General features: G+C 42.1%; 2 protein-coding genes across 3 annotated transcripts; one reads left to right on the forward strand and one right to left on the reverse strand.

Moving 5' to 3' along the window:
• The first annotated feature begins 306 nt into the window (after positions 1–306).
• On the forward strand, positions 307–1,890 carry LOC101659810 (ubiquilin-1-like). Its single transcript, XM_013008424.2, has one exon. The coding sequence runs from the start codon at positions 307–309 to the stop codon at positions 1,888–1,890; it is 1,584 nt and encodes a 527-aa protein (XP_012863878.1).
• Positions 1,891–11,746: 9,856 nt separating this feature from the next.
• On the reverse strand, positions 11,747–15,507 carry LOC101643582 (olfactory receptor 52D1). 2 transcript variants are annotated; one of them, XM_030885724.1, is made up of 2 exons: positions 15,464–15,507; positions 11,747–12,674 (listed from the first exon to the last, which is right to left on the reverse strand). In XM_030885724.1, exons 1-2 carry the CDS (start codon positions 15,505–15,507, stop codon positions 11,747–11,749), a joined length of 972 nt encoding a protein of 323 aa, XP_030741584.1. The 2 variants fall into 2 exon arrangements, with proteins under 2 accessions (XP_030741584.1, XP_004717096.1); XM_004717039.1 differs by lacking the exon at positions 15,464–15,507 and having other exon boundaries at positions 11,747–12,703.
• Between the last annotated feature and the right edge of the window lie 816 nt (positions 15,508–16,323).

The following is a 16,323-nucleotide window of genomic DNA, read 5'->3' on the forward strand; positions in this document are numbered from 1 at the left end:
AAATCATATTGTAAAGAGTGTCCCATTATCAGGCAGATGGCCCATCCCCCATCCAAGTGTACCTCTCCATTGTGATCTCATCACTGACATCATAGCCCTGAGGCAGACCCAGAAGAAGGGTAGTTGTCACCCCTATGGGAACTAGGTGGGTTGCAGGGCTACACTGGGAGGTGGAGTCCGTAGCAGGTGAGTGAGAGGACATCATTGGATGCTTATTGGTCCATATACCTAGGTTTGCTCAGTGTTACATCTAGGCTCCTGTACATCCTGCCTTAAGGTGGTCGTACATCCTATTCTCAAAGAAGTATGGCACAGACTAGGGAAGAAGCAGGGGATAACCAGCTAGTATCTGGCCGGGAACCAGCATCGCGCATCATCAGAGTATCTGTCAAGACTCCACAGGACTGTCAGGAATTTATAGTGGCAGAGAATAGCAGTGTTTGCTACTTCAAGAAGCAAATCTCAAAACGCTTTCACTGTAACACAGAACGACTGGTGCTCATTTTCACTGGAAAGATCCTTCGAGATCATGACATACTGAGTCAACGTGGCATCCTCGATGGCAGTACTGTCCATTTAGTTGTGAGGACGCATGCGAAAGGGCCAACTGGTCTCAGAACTCTGCCAGGTCTTCCAGGCCACTGCACCAATCACTCTGGACCATCAGCCTCTGGAAAGACGAGGATGTCAGGCAGACTGGGCCAGATGGCCCGGAGCTCGCCAGAGCTGGCTGTTTTCCTTGGCCAGCTGACTCAACTCTTGAAAGCTTCAACTGAATCTGGAGCGCAGTCCTTGGAAGGTCCTCTGCTTCAAGGTTTGGATATTGAGAAACCACCAAATGTCAGCCATGGTCCTGAAACCTCCAGGCCAGTACAGAAACCCGAGTCAGCTCCCAAGGCTCTAGAAATGCTTCAAGGCCTGATACAACGGCCAGAAACCCTGCAGGCAGAAAAACCGGGACTGGAGGCCTCAAGGACAGTACCAGACAGGGACAAGGCTACCCGACCGGTCTGCTCTGACACCCCGCACCTCCTGCTCTCCCTTCTGGCTCCTCTGGTTGCTTCCAAAGGCCACAGCCAAGATACTGAGCCCTGGAGAGGTGAGGCTCAGAGCAGTAGTGACATCACTCCAGTCACCTGCACCACCTCTGCACCTTCCAGGCCACTGACTCATGAGGAGGGTATAGGAATAGTTGCTCAGGCCAAGGACGTGATCTCAGACACAGCCAATCCAGGGTACAGAACCAACGTGTTGGACTTACACTCAGGTCAGGATTTTCCTTCCCAGGAGAGCCATCAGCCCACAGGAAAACCCACTCTAACTGGTCAGTTCAGACCCTCCCCCTCCGCCTTGCGTAGAGCCTTGCATGTCCTACAGCAGAACCCATCTCTGCTCCATCAACTGGCGACGGACAGCCCTCTGCAACATCATATACCACTGCTTCCCATCCTCACCAACCCACGAGCACTGCAGGCATTGCTACTAATAGAACAGGGCCTCCAGATGCTCTCTAGAGAGGTGCCTGAATTGGCACCTTGTTTATGGAACCCAAGCAGACGACGTGGCACTGGAGGCACAACTGAACCTAAGGGCGAAGGACAGGGTCATAAAGCTGGACAGCCTGCCGTGTCTGTTCTTCATGTTCTCCACACACTAGCCAATGCCTGCTCCCCGTGTACCCAGTCCTCACCCTCAAGCTCCCTCACTGAAGGCCACTACCAGCAAGAACTGGAGCAGCTGAAGGCCATGGGTTTTACTAACGGCAATGCCAACCTGCAGGCCCTGATAGCCACAGGCGGAGACATCTACGCTGCTATTGAGAGGCTCTTGGGGACTGCTACAGGCTTAGTTAGGTCCCTCCTGCTGATGTTCATGGAGAATAATTACTGATGGGGCGAGCAAGAAAAAAAAGGGGGAGGGTAAGGGATAGGAAGTACCTTATTTTGGGAATTTCTCCTACTCAGATCTTACATACAATCGGACAACCCCTCTCATTGCCCAAGCCTGTTATGCATTAAAAGGAATGCTTGGATCTCATGTGATGCTATTTGGGAGTGGGTGGGCAAGGAGAAGGTGATTTGGTGAGGGACTGAACATGTTCCCGGTAATAGGTTCCCCACCACCATACAATGACCCATCCCTCTTCTAACTCCAGATGGACTCTGAAGGCATTCTGCTATTTTCTTTAAGAATGAGGACTTTTCTTATGGCCTCTTGAACCCAGGCACTTTTTACTGTCCAGTTTTTCTGTCTTCAGTCCAGCCACTTGATGTGGTAGCAAAGATGTCTGATTTCCCTTTCAACTCTGACTCTTGCTAGCTTTTGGCATCAGTTTCCTCTCTACTAGGCCAACCTATGATTGCTAAAACTACTTTTTATTTATTTTTTATTAAATAATCATTTTATTAGGGGCTCATACAACTCATCACAATCCGCACATACATCATTTGTGTCCAGCACATTAGTACATATGTTGACTTCATCATTCTCACGACACCCGCTTTTCACTTGAGCCCTTGGTGTCAGCTCATTTTCCCCCCTCCCTCTCTGCTCCCCCCTCCCCCTGAACCTTTGATAATTTATAAATTATTATTATTTTATCATATCTTACCCCATCCAATGTCTCCCTCACCCACTTCTCTGCTGTCCGTCCCCCAGGGAGGAGGCCATATGTAGACCTTGTCATCTGTTCCCCCTTTCTCCCTCACCTTCCCTCCACTCTCCTGATATCACCACTCTCTCCACTGGAAAGTTCTACTTATTATCTGCAAATTTCTTATTTTGAAAAAAGTTTTGTTCTTTTACTATCTCTTTGCCTCTGCTTTTCTTAAAATCTTTCATTCTCCCAGTGACTGTATTTTACTCGATACGCTGTAGTCAGGGACTTCCCAGCATAGTGCAGGGGATTTCTCAAAGCTATTTCTTAATTTTTATTCCTCATTCGCCTAAAACTCTGTACAGAATTTAATATACTGATTTCTCTTCGTTTTTATATCTAGAGTGATTTTTATATCCAAGTTTCAATTAATTAATTAATTAATTAATTAGGTGTATGCATGCATTTGTTTCCCTTCTCCTTTAACCATGTCCATTTATTCCAACTTCCCAATTAGTTGGAGTGCATTCCTGCATAATACTCTATTAGGTTCTTTATTCAGTTGGTCCTGTTGTGATGTTGCCCACTTCATTTCTTATTCTTGGTATTTGCATTTTCTCTGTGTTTTTTCCATTTGGGGTTTGCTAGTGGTTTATCAATTTTCCTAATCCTTTCAAGGACCCAACTTCTTGCCTTGTTGATTCTTTCTATTTCCTGTTTTCTTATTCATTTATTTCTACTTTAATCTTTATTATTTCTTTTATCCTAGTGGCTGAAAGTTTATTTTCTTGCCCTTGTTCTAGCTCTTGAGAATGATTGACTAAGGTGCTGATTTTGGCTCTTTCTAACACTTTTTGGAAGTATAGATTTATTGCTATACATTGCCCTCTGAGTTCTGCTTTTGCAGTGTTAAAAATTTTTAGGTATGTTGTATTTTTATTGTCATTTGATTGAAGGTAATTTTACATTTCATTCCTTATGTTACCAATTATCCAGTAGTTCTTTAGCAGATACTATACAATTTCTATTAATTTGATTTATTTTTCTTTCATCTCCCCACTCAGTCCTTTGTTTGTTTGACTTTTTGTTTTCTTTTCTGCTATTTTACTGTTTAACTAAGTCTTTGTGATTTTTCTCGTTTATATTTTCAAAATGTTTATGCATTTTCCTTGGGATTATCTTAGTATGTGTAATTTTCTTCCCAAGTTTAAAATAGTACAATCTCTTTTGAAATCTACTTGACTTTCTCTCTGTTCAAATGTTTGTATCTATATTATTCCCTCCATTTGCTTCATTATTAGCTTCACCATGGCTACCTATTTTCAGTCTTAAAAGTCTGTTTTACTTTGATGACAACAATAATTGGGTTGACTTCTCGGTGGTGTTGCCATTCATATTGATTCACTGTCCAAATACCTGCCTTTAGTATATTTTGTAAATTTAGTCATGGTTTAAAAAAATCCCCTTAATTTATCCATATCTGGAAAGGTCTTTATGTCTCCCAACCTGGATTATCTGTGTTTATTTTCAGGTAGTTCCAATGCCTACCTTCCTCAGAAAGATCATTTGGCTTCACAAATTGGATTTTGTTTGCAACTTGTTCTTTCATTTCTTCATATGAGCTCTAATTATCTGTTGTCTCTGTGACGCTGGGTTTCTTTTTATTTTATTGTTAAATTTATGTGTATTTGTTGATCAAGAAATTCTGGAGTCAGTGGTGGTCCTTGTCCACTAGATGTAGCTATAAGAGGTCCATCCTGACTGGGTCATGTATAGATAGATCTTGGCATTTGGTGGCACCATGAGGAAATGATTTTTTTTGTTTGTTTGTTTGCTCTTATATTTTTAATCGTTTTATTAGGGCCTCATGCAGTTCTTATCACAATCCATATGATGTACATCATATGGATTGTGTAAAGCACCTTTGTACATTCATTACCCTCATCATTCTCAAAACATTTGCTCTCCACCTAAGGCTCTGGCATCAGCTCCTCATTTTTCCCCTCCATCCCCGCTCCTCCACCCTCATAAACGCTTGATAATTTATAAATTATTATTTTGTCATATCTTTTTTTTTTTTTGGTCGTATCTTGCCCTGTCCGACGTCTCCCTTCACCCACTTTTCTGTTGTCCATCCCCCAGGGAGGAGGTCACATGTAGATTCTTGTAATTGGTTCCCCCTTTCCAACCCACCCTCCCTCCACCCTTCCAGTATCACCACTCACACCACTGGTCCTGAATCTGCCCTGGATTCCCTGTGTTTCCAGCTCCTATCTGTATGAGTACATATCCTCTGATCTAACCATATTTGTAAGATAGAATTGGGATCATGATAGTTGGGGGGGAGGAAGCATTTAGGAAATAGAGGAAAATTGTATGTTTGAAAGTTTGTTTGAAAGTTTTATGTATGAGAGTTGTATGTTTCATCATGGCTACATTGCACCCTAACTGGCTCATCTCCTCCCTGAGAAACTTTTGTACGTTTCCTTTCTGAGACCTTTCTGTATGGGGGTGTCCAGTGGCCTACAAATGGGCTTTGGGTCTCCACTCCGCACTCCCCGCCTCATTCACTATGATATGATTTTTTGTTCTGATGATGCCTGGTACCTGATCCCTTGACACCTCGTGATCACACAGGCTGATGTGCTTCTTCCATGTGGGCTTTGTTGCTTCTGAGCTAGATGGCCACTTGTTTACCTTCAAGCCTTTAAGACACCAGACGCTATATCTTTTGATAGCTGGGCACCATCAGCTTTCTTCACCACCTTTGCTTATTCACCCGCTTTGTCTTCAGTGGTTGTGTCGGGAAGGTGAGCATCAAAGAATGCCAATTTAATAGAAGAAAGTATTCTTGCATTGAGAGAGTACTTGAGTGGATGCCCAATGTCCTTCTGCTACCTTAATACTAAACCTTGCACATAGATATATGCACATAGATCTATTTCCCCATCCTCACATATAAATATATTTGCATATGTACATGCCTTTATTTAGAGCTCTATAATGCCGTTTACCTCCTACCTCTATTTCCTCTATTTCCTTTGACTTTCCTATTGTCCCACTATTGTGCTCAGTCTTCATTTGGGTTTCAGTAATTCATCTAGGTTACATTACCCTTGGTCATGCCCTACCAGGACTCCTACACCATCCTCACCACCGATTTGGATCACTGATTTATTTTAAAAGACACAATATGCAAAAGCAAAAAACAAGCAAACAACCAAGCCAACAAACATGCAAACAAACAAAAAATGCAGTTTAAAGAAACACGAAAAAAGAAAATAATAATAATAATAATAGTAAGTAAATAGATAAAAATAGAAATAAAGAAGACCCATGCCAGAGCCATCAGTTTCTTCCTCTTTTGCAGTCATCAGCATGTGCTTATCAAGGGCCCACTCTCATATGCACCACAGATGTGCAGCCAGATAATACATGTGCCCCTATGCTCTGCTGGTTTAAAGGTATCAGGCATCAGAAGTCCAAAACAAACAATCATCTTGATTTGAATGAGGAGGGTCAGAGTGGAAATCCAAAGCTCATCTGCAGACAATTGGGGATCCCCTCAGAAGGGTCACAAGGAAGGACGAGTCAACCCAGGTGCAGTGTAGTACTGACAAACACACAACATTTCTCTAGTTTTCTAATGCTTCCTCCAACCCCAAAACCACCACTGTCATAACCTGGTTCTACCTTAAAAATCTGGCTAGACCAAGGCATATACATTGGTACATATAAGAACTCGACACATGGAATCAGGACAGATAAACCCCTCAGGAGCTGTAATAGGACTAATGTTAACGTGAGGGTAGGGGGAAGGTGGGGACAGAAAGGGGATAAAGAGGGCACTGATCACAATGATCAACCTACAAACCCCTTCTTCCCAGGTGGAAAAACAACAGAAACATGGTTGAAGATGGTGTAAGATATGAAAATGATAATGATTAATAATTTATCAGGATTTCTAGAGGGTGGGAGGGTAGAGGAAGGAGGGAAAAAAGAGGAACTGATACCAAAATCAAGTAGAAAATGCTTTGAAAATGATGATGGCAGCATATGCAAAAATGTTATTTATACAACCAATGTATGAATTGTTACAAGAGCTTTAATATCCCTCAATAAAATGATCTTTTAAAAAAAATCTCTAAAAAGTACTTCTTAGGCAGTTCATTTTGGCTTACAGATGCAGAGACCACCAAGGTGTGTTCCCTACCTGCTCTGCTAGTTTTAAAAGTGGCTTTAAGGTGGTTTGTTTGGGCCCAGAGCTAAATAACACACGACCTTAAACATTGGCTACTCCATTGCTTTAAAATGTAGCAAGATTCAGCTTTTTGGACACATAGCAGCAGAACTCTGGATCGATTTGTACATCCTGGTTTCTACATCACGTTTGAAATTCCAGGTTGGCTCATTTGGGTCCAGGGTATTGGTAGTCTCCACCCATACCAAGAAGGGTCTTGCAGCTGCTGCCAGCCACAAGAATGTGGGCCCCAAACTTCTCTGGATATCAGATTAGGGTAAAATGGGGATGCTTCAGTCCTACCTATAATAGCACCCCCCCCCCACCGTACTATTGGTGTTCATTTCAATTAGATTTTCTTTTCCTCCTTCATTGATTCAGGACTCCAGGTTTTCCCTCTCGATCTGTTCTATCCCATCTTGGTTGAAGAGAGATTATATAGTCTGCCTAAGTCATCATGTTTACAGAAGGTCCCACTTTGGTGTGTGTAAGAAGATTCTAATCTTATGACTGCTTGGCTGTTAACAGTAGATCCTATTATGCAGCCGGTGACCTTGTGCGTGGTTATATCATGGGGGAATGCTAGGCCTTAAGTGACAAATCACTTAGAAAATCTTCCCAGTCAAGTGTACACAAAACCTATCACATTATTTAACCTGTCTTCCTATATTCTCTTAGTAATCCTCTTTGTTGATGTCTTTTAGCTTGTTTGCCCTTTTCTTCTTTGTCTTCTAATTCCTCTGTTGTACCCATTGGACGTTCTCTGAGCTCTTCTGAAGACATAGACTTAACTGTCTCTGGCCCAGGAGAGTTTCCTACATGTGGCATTCAATATTCAGCTCTATTTGGATCTGCCGAATGGCCAAAAATGAAACTACTCTTGTGTCAATCATGGATATTATGACACCCGTTCCTCTAATTTTGTTGTTGAGTTGAACACATTAATTCCCTCAACAACACTATGAAGGTATCATTTATTCATTAGTTTAAGAGAAGATATTTCACTTCATACTACAAACCAGGATCGTCCATATTTGACTGATAATATTTATTGAATGCCAACAATAGTATAACTATGGGTAAGACATAGACATGTGCCTTCTGTAATAAAGTCTTAGAAAGACAATAACAAAACAAACTTTGTAAATTATTTACAATTGTGCCAGTTACGTAATCCCCAGTCAACTTGAGCAAAGGGGTGGAGTCTACCCTGTCAATCAGGTCATAACCAATGATGCCTCTGTATGGGCATGGCCTTCTCCTGAGGATTCAGGGAACTCCTGTCTTTCTCTCTGGAGGCGGGACACACACACACACACACACACACACACACACACACTCACACACACACTCTGCTTCACCTTTCAATGTTGACAAGCCACATGGAGCCATGCTGATGGCAGCCAGAGCCCTGGAGATGCTCCCACCACTATTAGATCCACAAGGCTTTTCACCCACAAGCCTGTGATAATCCTTCATTCAGCATCATTGCATGTGTTCTGTGAGTCTGAAGGGGAATTTATAGACTAGTATTGGACATATGGGCGAATATCAGAGTTACGGATTTGATCTGGACTGGGGTGGGATGTTTTCTTATTATACAGTTACTCTTTGATATAAAACTCTCTCATACACACAAGTGTCTCTGGATTTGTTTCTCTAGTAATTGCAGACTAACACAAAAATCACATGTAAATATTACAAAAATATTATGCGTTTGGTCACTTGAAGGATAATTGACTAAAATACCGAAGGCTTACCTGGTATGTCACTGGACTGAACAGTGTTTTGCTCTGTTATAGGTAAGTTTGCCATGGGTGGGAGCCAAATCAATGACAACTAACACAAGACAAGCTAAAATATTACCAACTACTAAACATTCTTGTTGAGTACTTTGTGTCAGACTCTGTAATAAACACATCACTGAGACAAGGAGAGTTTGCATAAATGCCCTAATGCAGCGACTCTGAATCTTTGGGTTGCGACCCCTTTGGGGGTCGAACAACCCTTTCATAAGGGTTGCTCGATTCATAACAATAGTAAAATTACAGTTATGAAGTAGCAGCAAAAATAATTTTATGGTTGAGGAGTCACCACAACATGAACTGTATTAAAGTGTTGCGGTATTAGGGAGGTTGAGAACCACTGCTCTAATGCATGAAGTATAAAGAATCCAAGATTTAACTCCAAATTTATCCAAATACAGATTTCATGTTCTTTCAATCATAAATTACAAGAAAAATCTTGAGACAGCCATAAAAATGTATTAATCTTAGGACACTTAATCTTTCAATCACAGGCTGCTCATTAAAATATATTTTATAGCTGCTGAAAAAAGGATACTGTAAAGTGTTAAAAGACAGAGATAGCACTTTGGGGACTAAGGATTTCCTCATTCAAAGCCCAATATTTTCAATCACTTCATATGCATGTGAAAGCTGGATGTGGTAGTAACACAATTTCATGTTAACTTGATAAAAGAATGAAGGGGTAGCATCTAGCCTGTCAATCAGTTCACAGCCTGATGATGCCTCCCTGTGGGCATGGTCTTCTCATGAAGATTCTGAAATTTCCTCTCTCTGGATTCTGCCATCAGAAGAGGTGGGCCATGCTCTCTCTCTCTGCTTCACATTCCAGGTGACAAACCACATGGAGTCACGCTGATGGCAGCCAGTGCCCTGGAGATGCTTCCACTGCCATTGGATCCACAAGCCTTTCCACCTACTGGCCTGTGATCTTCCTGCATTCAGCATCATTGTATGTGCTGCATGAGTCTAAAGAGGAATTTATGGACTAGTAACAGGCATATGGGCTAATAGTGGACATGATCCGGACTGGGCTGGGATGTTTTCTCAATATACAACTGCTTTTTGATATAAAACTCTCTCTTATACATGATGAGTGTCAACGAATTGTTTTCTCTAGTCAACCCAGTCTCACACACTGGATAATGAATTAAAATGATGTCTTAGGTTGAGTTATCTGTTGAAACAAATACAGTGACACTCATCAATGGATAAGAAATAAGTTTATATTAGAAATACTTTTATATCCCAAAGTCATCCAAGCCCAGTCTATATGGGTCTGAGGCTAGCCAGAGCCCTTGTCAGACTCACTTAGCTACAGGCTGATGAAACAGAAAGGTGAAGCAGAAAGGAGGGAGATCACAGGGTGGTGGGTGAAGAGACATGTGGATCCAAGGTAGGGTGGCAGGACTCTAACAACTCCCGGGGTCTCAGCCCACATGGGGCCACCCATGGAGGCAAATAGAGAATCCAAGCAAGGAGAAAGGAGAAGGGTCAGAGACAAGGTCTCACTGTCTCTTTTATTAAAGGCCACACCCCCATGGAGACATAATCAGTATACCACCTGATTGACAGGTGGGCCTCACCCCACCTCCACATAGGTATAATGAAGTGGCATATAATCCAACCACCACAGAAGACCTCATTAGAAATATGGGGCTGGCAATAAATATTGAATATGGACTGCCAGAAGACTGAAGAAATCTTTCTTAGACAAAGTATGGTCCTAAGGTTTCTTGCAAGCTAGGGTGTTCAAGCTTTATCTCATGTACTTTGGACATTTTATCATGAGGCACCAGTACCTTGACAAGATATTCTGCAACAATAACTTCAAATCAGCTAAAATTGAGAGGATGGCACAAGACTGAATGGTGTTTCATTCTGTTATCACAGGGTGGCTTTGATCTGAACTCAACTCCACAGCACATACCAACAGCTTTTTGAGTAGTTGTGAGGACAGTCTGTAGACTATTATTAGATAGAAGGATTAATATTATTACAGCCTGAAGAACCGCATTGTGACTTGTAGCAGGATTTCCTTCATCCTCAATAATAAATACCTTTATGGTTAAACAGAAAGGACCTCAATATCAGAGGATTAGAGGAATAATGAGATATGAAATATTGTTGTTTAGCACTATTATATCCCAAGAACTGTCTTGCTATTATAAAGTCATTTATAATATAGTTACCACAATATATATGTACCAATATATTAAAGTCTCACTGCCATAGAGTTGACTCAGACTGATAGTGGCCCTATAGGACAGGGTAGAACTGCCCCTGTGAGTTTCTGAGACTGTAACTGTTTACAGGGTCAGAAAGCCCCATCTTTCTCTTGTGGAGCAGCTGGTGGTTCCAAGCTTCTTACCTCGGTGTTACCAGCCCGACATGTAACCACTATACCAGCAGGCCTCCATAGAAATATATAGAGAACTATTAGTAAATACAGTAACTGGACTAAAAAAGCTTGGAGAAGTTAAGTGGCTCATTTTACAAATACATGTTGAACTAAAACAGGCCCGTTATTAGCCCAAATTTTCTATATTTATTCATTTATTTAACTCATCATAACCTAAAGAGTTGATATTACTGTTATCCTCATGATACAGGTAGTTAAACTGCTGCACAGAAACTCTTGCTAATTAAGATTTGTTAAGGTCACAGAATGAGTAGGTGGACCAGTCAGGGCTCAAAATCAGGCAATAGATTTTAGATGCTTTGCTTATATCGGTACTCAAAATGATGAGGGTCAGACAAATTCACTCCATGAGCTTTTTTTTTTTCCTTCCGAACTTGAACTCCATGCATCACAGTGTCTATTTCAGACCAATGACAGCCTTCCTCTTTGGTAAATCAGAGCTTTTCTGAGACAATAAAAAAAATGTGAGTTATTTCCTGGCAATTTCAGAGTTGCTCAAGGAGACAGGATCATGAACATTCACTGTGACCATCAGTGTTTCCAATTCCCGTGGTTTGTTCTGGTTCTTCCTAAGCTCTCTACATGCTTTCATGTCCGCCGCACATTTTCGTTCATATAAGTGCATCTGGACAATGGTCCTGCCCATCCGATGGTCTTTCTTGTGTTCAATCTGCGCTCAGAACTCATACTGAGTCCTTCTTCAGTTGAAGCAGTCTGAGAAGTCGACTTTTAATCTCCTTGGTTCTGGCCCCATAGATGATTGGGTTGAGCACAGGAGGCACCAGCACATAGAGATTGGCCAGAAATATGTGCACACTCTTGGGGACACGGTTGTGGCCAAAGCGGTGAGTAAGGAAGGAGAAGAAGGCAGGGATGTAGAAAACTAGGATAACTGCAAGGTGGGAGCCACAGGTACTCAGAGCTTTGTGCCGGGCTTCACGAGATGGCAGACGGAAGACTGCTTGGAGGATAAAGACATAGGAGATGGCAATGAGGATGGAATCCAATCCCATGGCCAATAGGGCTACAGTCAGCCCATAAATAACATTGACAGTGATGTTGGCACAGGCCAAGCGAGCAATACCCATGTGCTCACAGTATGTATGTGCCATGACCCGATGCCCACAGTAGGGCAGTCGCTTTAGCAAGAAGATGAAGGGGGAAACAATGGTTATACTACGGAAAATCCCAGCACATGTGATTCTGCCTATGACACTGTGGTTGAGAATGGTGCTGTACCTCAGAGGCTGGCAGATAGCCACATATCGATCAAAGGCCATGGCAAGAAGAACTGAGGACTCCAGCGCATAGATGGCGTGGACACAAAACATCTGGGCTAAGCAGGCAGCAAAGGAAATCTCACCATCCTGGAGCCACAAAATGGTTAGTGTCTTGGGCGTGGTGGTTGAACTGAGGGCCAGGTCCGTGAGTGAGAGAAGACAAAGGAAAAGGTACATGGGTTCATGAAGAGCCTTGTCCATCCCAATGACAAGAATAAGGAGAGCATTTCCAGCCAGTGCCACCAGGTACATGGCACAAAAGGGAATGGCTATCCAGGTATGACTGGCCTCCAGTCCTGGGATCCCTGTCAGGAAGAAAGTGCCTGGGAGACTGTTACCACTGATGTTGGAAGCTGCCATCCTTGGTGACGAAAGGAGGGTCTGTCCAAGCCGTGGGGGTGAGCCTGCCCTGCAACAGCAAGTGCGGGCATCAAATGATGATTTCCCTGCAAGCAATCTTCTCAGACTATCAGGAAAAGTGTTAATTTTTCAATAATCCCAAAAGACTATTCTATGTAATTATTTTCCACCTGCCCTTTCTTACCCAGTCATGTTTTAAATTCTGGGTCCCCAAACATCAAGCTAAGCATGTAAAGTATTTCCTGGCTCTGACCATTCCACAATTCCCCCCAGCAATAAGGTACACATGATTTACCAGCTTCTGGTCCCCACACATCTACAACCATTTCCTTTCCTTGTTCTTCAGTTCATGCCACTTTTCTTAATTCTGTTTTCCTAATTCTACTTTCATTCCATTATTTAAGTTCCCTGGAAAGCTGAACTGCTTCCCAAAGTCTTACTTTGCAAAGCTGCTCTTTTCGATTTACTCTCCTGCCCCCCTCTACATTCCTAAGATCCCTTTTAACTGGGAATGTCTTCATGTAACTGTGATTTCCACACTGTCCACAAGGGTACCTAGATATTGTGATCAGTGGTCGTTAAAATCAGTTGGACAGTTATAACAACATACTATTGTCATTCTGATTTAATGCTTAAATGATGCCTTAACTCTCTTTTATCTTCTTGTGTCTCAAATGACCACTTATATGTGGGAAAAGTTCATGGAATATCCCATTGCTTGTTTATCTTTCCACAAACTTTTTGAATCCCTCTTTTACATCAACTAGTTTCTTCTTACACCGTACCGGAAGTGCTAGAAACATCTTGGACACTTCACATATCCCATTAGTGAATATTTATGCACACTAACAAGGAAACAATAAAACAATACAAGAGGCAGTAGTTTCAGTGACAACAAAAGCCCCCACAACCTTGCTAATGCACCACTGTAATGGCGGGTGTGACATCCAGTGTGCCAAATGATGATTCAAACTGATCTTGATATTTTGGGACTTGCTAACAAAAAATGAAATTCTTAACAGCGAGCATGCTTTGTTGAGGGAATGCATATTATTACACACTCTAAGTAACACTGGCGTCCCTGGGTGAAGTGCTGGAAGACTAGCAGGTTGAACACACTCAGAAGTGCTTCAGGAGGAAGGCCTGACCCTCTGCTTCTGAAAGGTCACAACTTTGAAGCAGTTCCATCCTGCAACTCGAGTTTTCCTGAGTTGAAACAGACTCATTTCCAACTAGCAAGAGTGTTAATACCAAGTGTATAAATGAATCCTGGGTATGGAGCCAGGAAATCTCAGTTTTAGCTGTGATCTGTCAGGAGATTGTTGTGTGACCTTGAACAAATCCTTTCACTTTTCACGACTGTCTCACTTTTGGATGGACCTTTTAGAAACAATAGTAACACACCAGGTTACTTACCTCAAAATGTTTTGTGTTTAGGCAACGATAAGTGTATGGGATCCACAGTTTGGATATTCAATTGAAGTTCTTCCCCATGCTTCCACACTCGTTATCTGAAAGTAGATGGTTAATTCCTCCTCCCAGACCTTCTATTTTGATGTGGTCAGTTTTAAATTTCCATGTCGCTCAAGCCCGGTATTCTTTCTACCATCAGACTCCAACACTGCCATCACTTGACTCTCTTCTAAACTTCAGAGTCAGTGTGAAGCAAGGCATCCCACCCATGTGTGCAGAGACTTGTGCTGATGGCACTAGACACGCTGGGGCTCAGTCTGAACACTGGCCTCTGATACTAGAGAAAATATTTGTATGGCAGCAAAGAGGAGCTGAAGTCACTACAATTATCTAGTCTCCTCACTTATTAGTCTGTTTCTTTATTTCAATGAATGCTTTTAAGTAAAAAGTGGGTTGGTTTCCAGGAAAACAATGGGAAAGGATCATTAAGATGGAGTGTTGATCTTATCTGCAATGGGGACCCCCCTAACATTTCTTATCTCTGGGTCACGGTCATGGTCATCATGTGAACGAGGCACCCCTGTGGACCTAGGTCTTGATGATACAGCTTTGAGGCTATTTTATTACACATAGTTATGAGGAGATTTGATTACAAGGACTTACCCGGATGGCAGGCATGTGTTTGCAGGTTGAGCGATCGCGATCTGCAGTGTGTGAGGCTGTGTAGTGTATGGCTCTGAGGCTATGTAATATATGGGCACAAGGCTGTGTGGGCAGAGTGCACTGCAGTGGTGGCTTATGTAAATGTTTCTGAATTAAAACGTGTTTAGGTAGGTGAAAAGTACCTTTCTGTGCAGGTTTGTGTGGGCAGGACATGCAGGAGGAAGATGGTGTTAGCTTTGAATGTGTGATTTGGGTGGAATGTCTGATGTGGGTGAAATGTCTGATGCTTGGTTTTATGCGATAGTAAGCATGTGTGTCTTTGTGGGTTCCAGTCTCCTCTGTTAGAGACTTCATAGGGGAGGGTATTTATTTATTGATGACTCTCTCTCCGACTTTCTGGTATGAAAACCCAGGGGGATTTCCTCAAGGGATTTGATTTGTGGTTTGCATTTTAATAGAGGGAAAGAGAGTAGTAGGAGTGTTTAAAAAGGAGGGAGAAGGAGAGAAGAAATCCTCAGTGACTTCTAAAAATAAGTGGGGGGAAAAAGACAGAAGCAAACATCTAATCTGCTTGCTTATATTTTATACTCTTTTCTCATACTGTTCCTCTCCATTCTTCCTCTTCTTGTTTTCTGTGGGTTTCCTTGAACCCTGATGTATTTTAAGTCTACCCAATTTCTGTACTGAGAGCATGGGGAGGGATAAGGAATGGAAGCAGACATGAGCATGTTTCACAGATGTCACTAGAAAACAAAAGTTCAGACCTAAAATGATTAGTATTGCATAATGATGGTAAAGAGCATTAAAGGAAGTACAGGAAACTGCTAAAAGCAGAGCTCATGCAATGAATTGCATGGATGTTTGTCCACAAAGCTGGCCCTGGTAGTTGACATTAGTGCTGTAGTCAGATTTCCTCTTTGCTCACTCGACAATAACCATCCATTAAATTGTTGTGTCCAAGATTCAGTTATTCTAAATTTTATTCTCATGAAAACAGACTCAGAGAAACCTTGTTTATACAAATAGCTCTGAAAGTAGAAGGAGTTTCATGTTGACAGTGAAGGAAACCCTGCCTTAATATGAATTGCTGTTAGTATCAATTACTATCCTGATGGAGGAAGTTCTCCTTATTAGAATTTCCAAGGATGATTCCTACAGAACTGTGAGCCAGAATTCTAAGAATGGGTGTCCTGAACCTGGGTGGGGAGGGTGGGGTGTTGCGGGATGGGGGTGGTTTGGTTGAGGGGGCACAATGAAGCTGATCTGAAGTAGGGAGAAATAAAAACAACAAAACACAATAAAGCACAAAACTAACAAATTGGAACAACTTTAAAAAAATCATTTTATTGGGGGCTCTTACAATTCTTATCACAATCCATACATATATCCATTGTGTCAAGCACATATGTACATTTGCTGCCCTCATCATTCTGAAAATATCTGCTTTCTACTTGAGCCCTTAATATCGGCTCCTCATTTTTCTCCCTCCATCCCCCCTCCCCCCTCCCTCATGAACCCTTCATAATTCATAAATTATTATTTTG

Source organism: Echinops telfairi, unplaced genomic scaffold (assembly GCF_000313985.2).
Source record: "Echinops telfairi isolate 266 unplaced genomic scaffold, ASM31398v2 ScPeMD7_41;HRSCAF=154, whole genome shotgun sequence".
In the NCBI taxonomy this organism is placed as follows: Eukaryota; Metazoa; Chordata; class Mammalia; order Afrosoricida; family Tenrecidae; genus Echinops; species Echinops telfairi.

Coding starts and splice junctions, on each gene's coding strand:
- LOC101659810 (XM_013008424.2), top strand. CDS start 307: ATGGCACAGACTAGGGAAGAAGCAGGGGATAACCAGCTAGTATCTGGC.
- LOC101643582 (XM_030885724.1), bottom strand. CDS start 15,507: ATGCTCATGTCTGCTTCCATTCCTTATCCCTCCCCATGCTCTCA. Junction 12,675..15,463: donor TATCCCTCCCCATGCTCTCA/GTACAGAAATTG, acceptor CAGTGGTAACAG/TCTCCCAGGCACTTTCTTCC.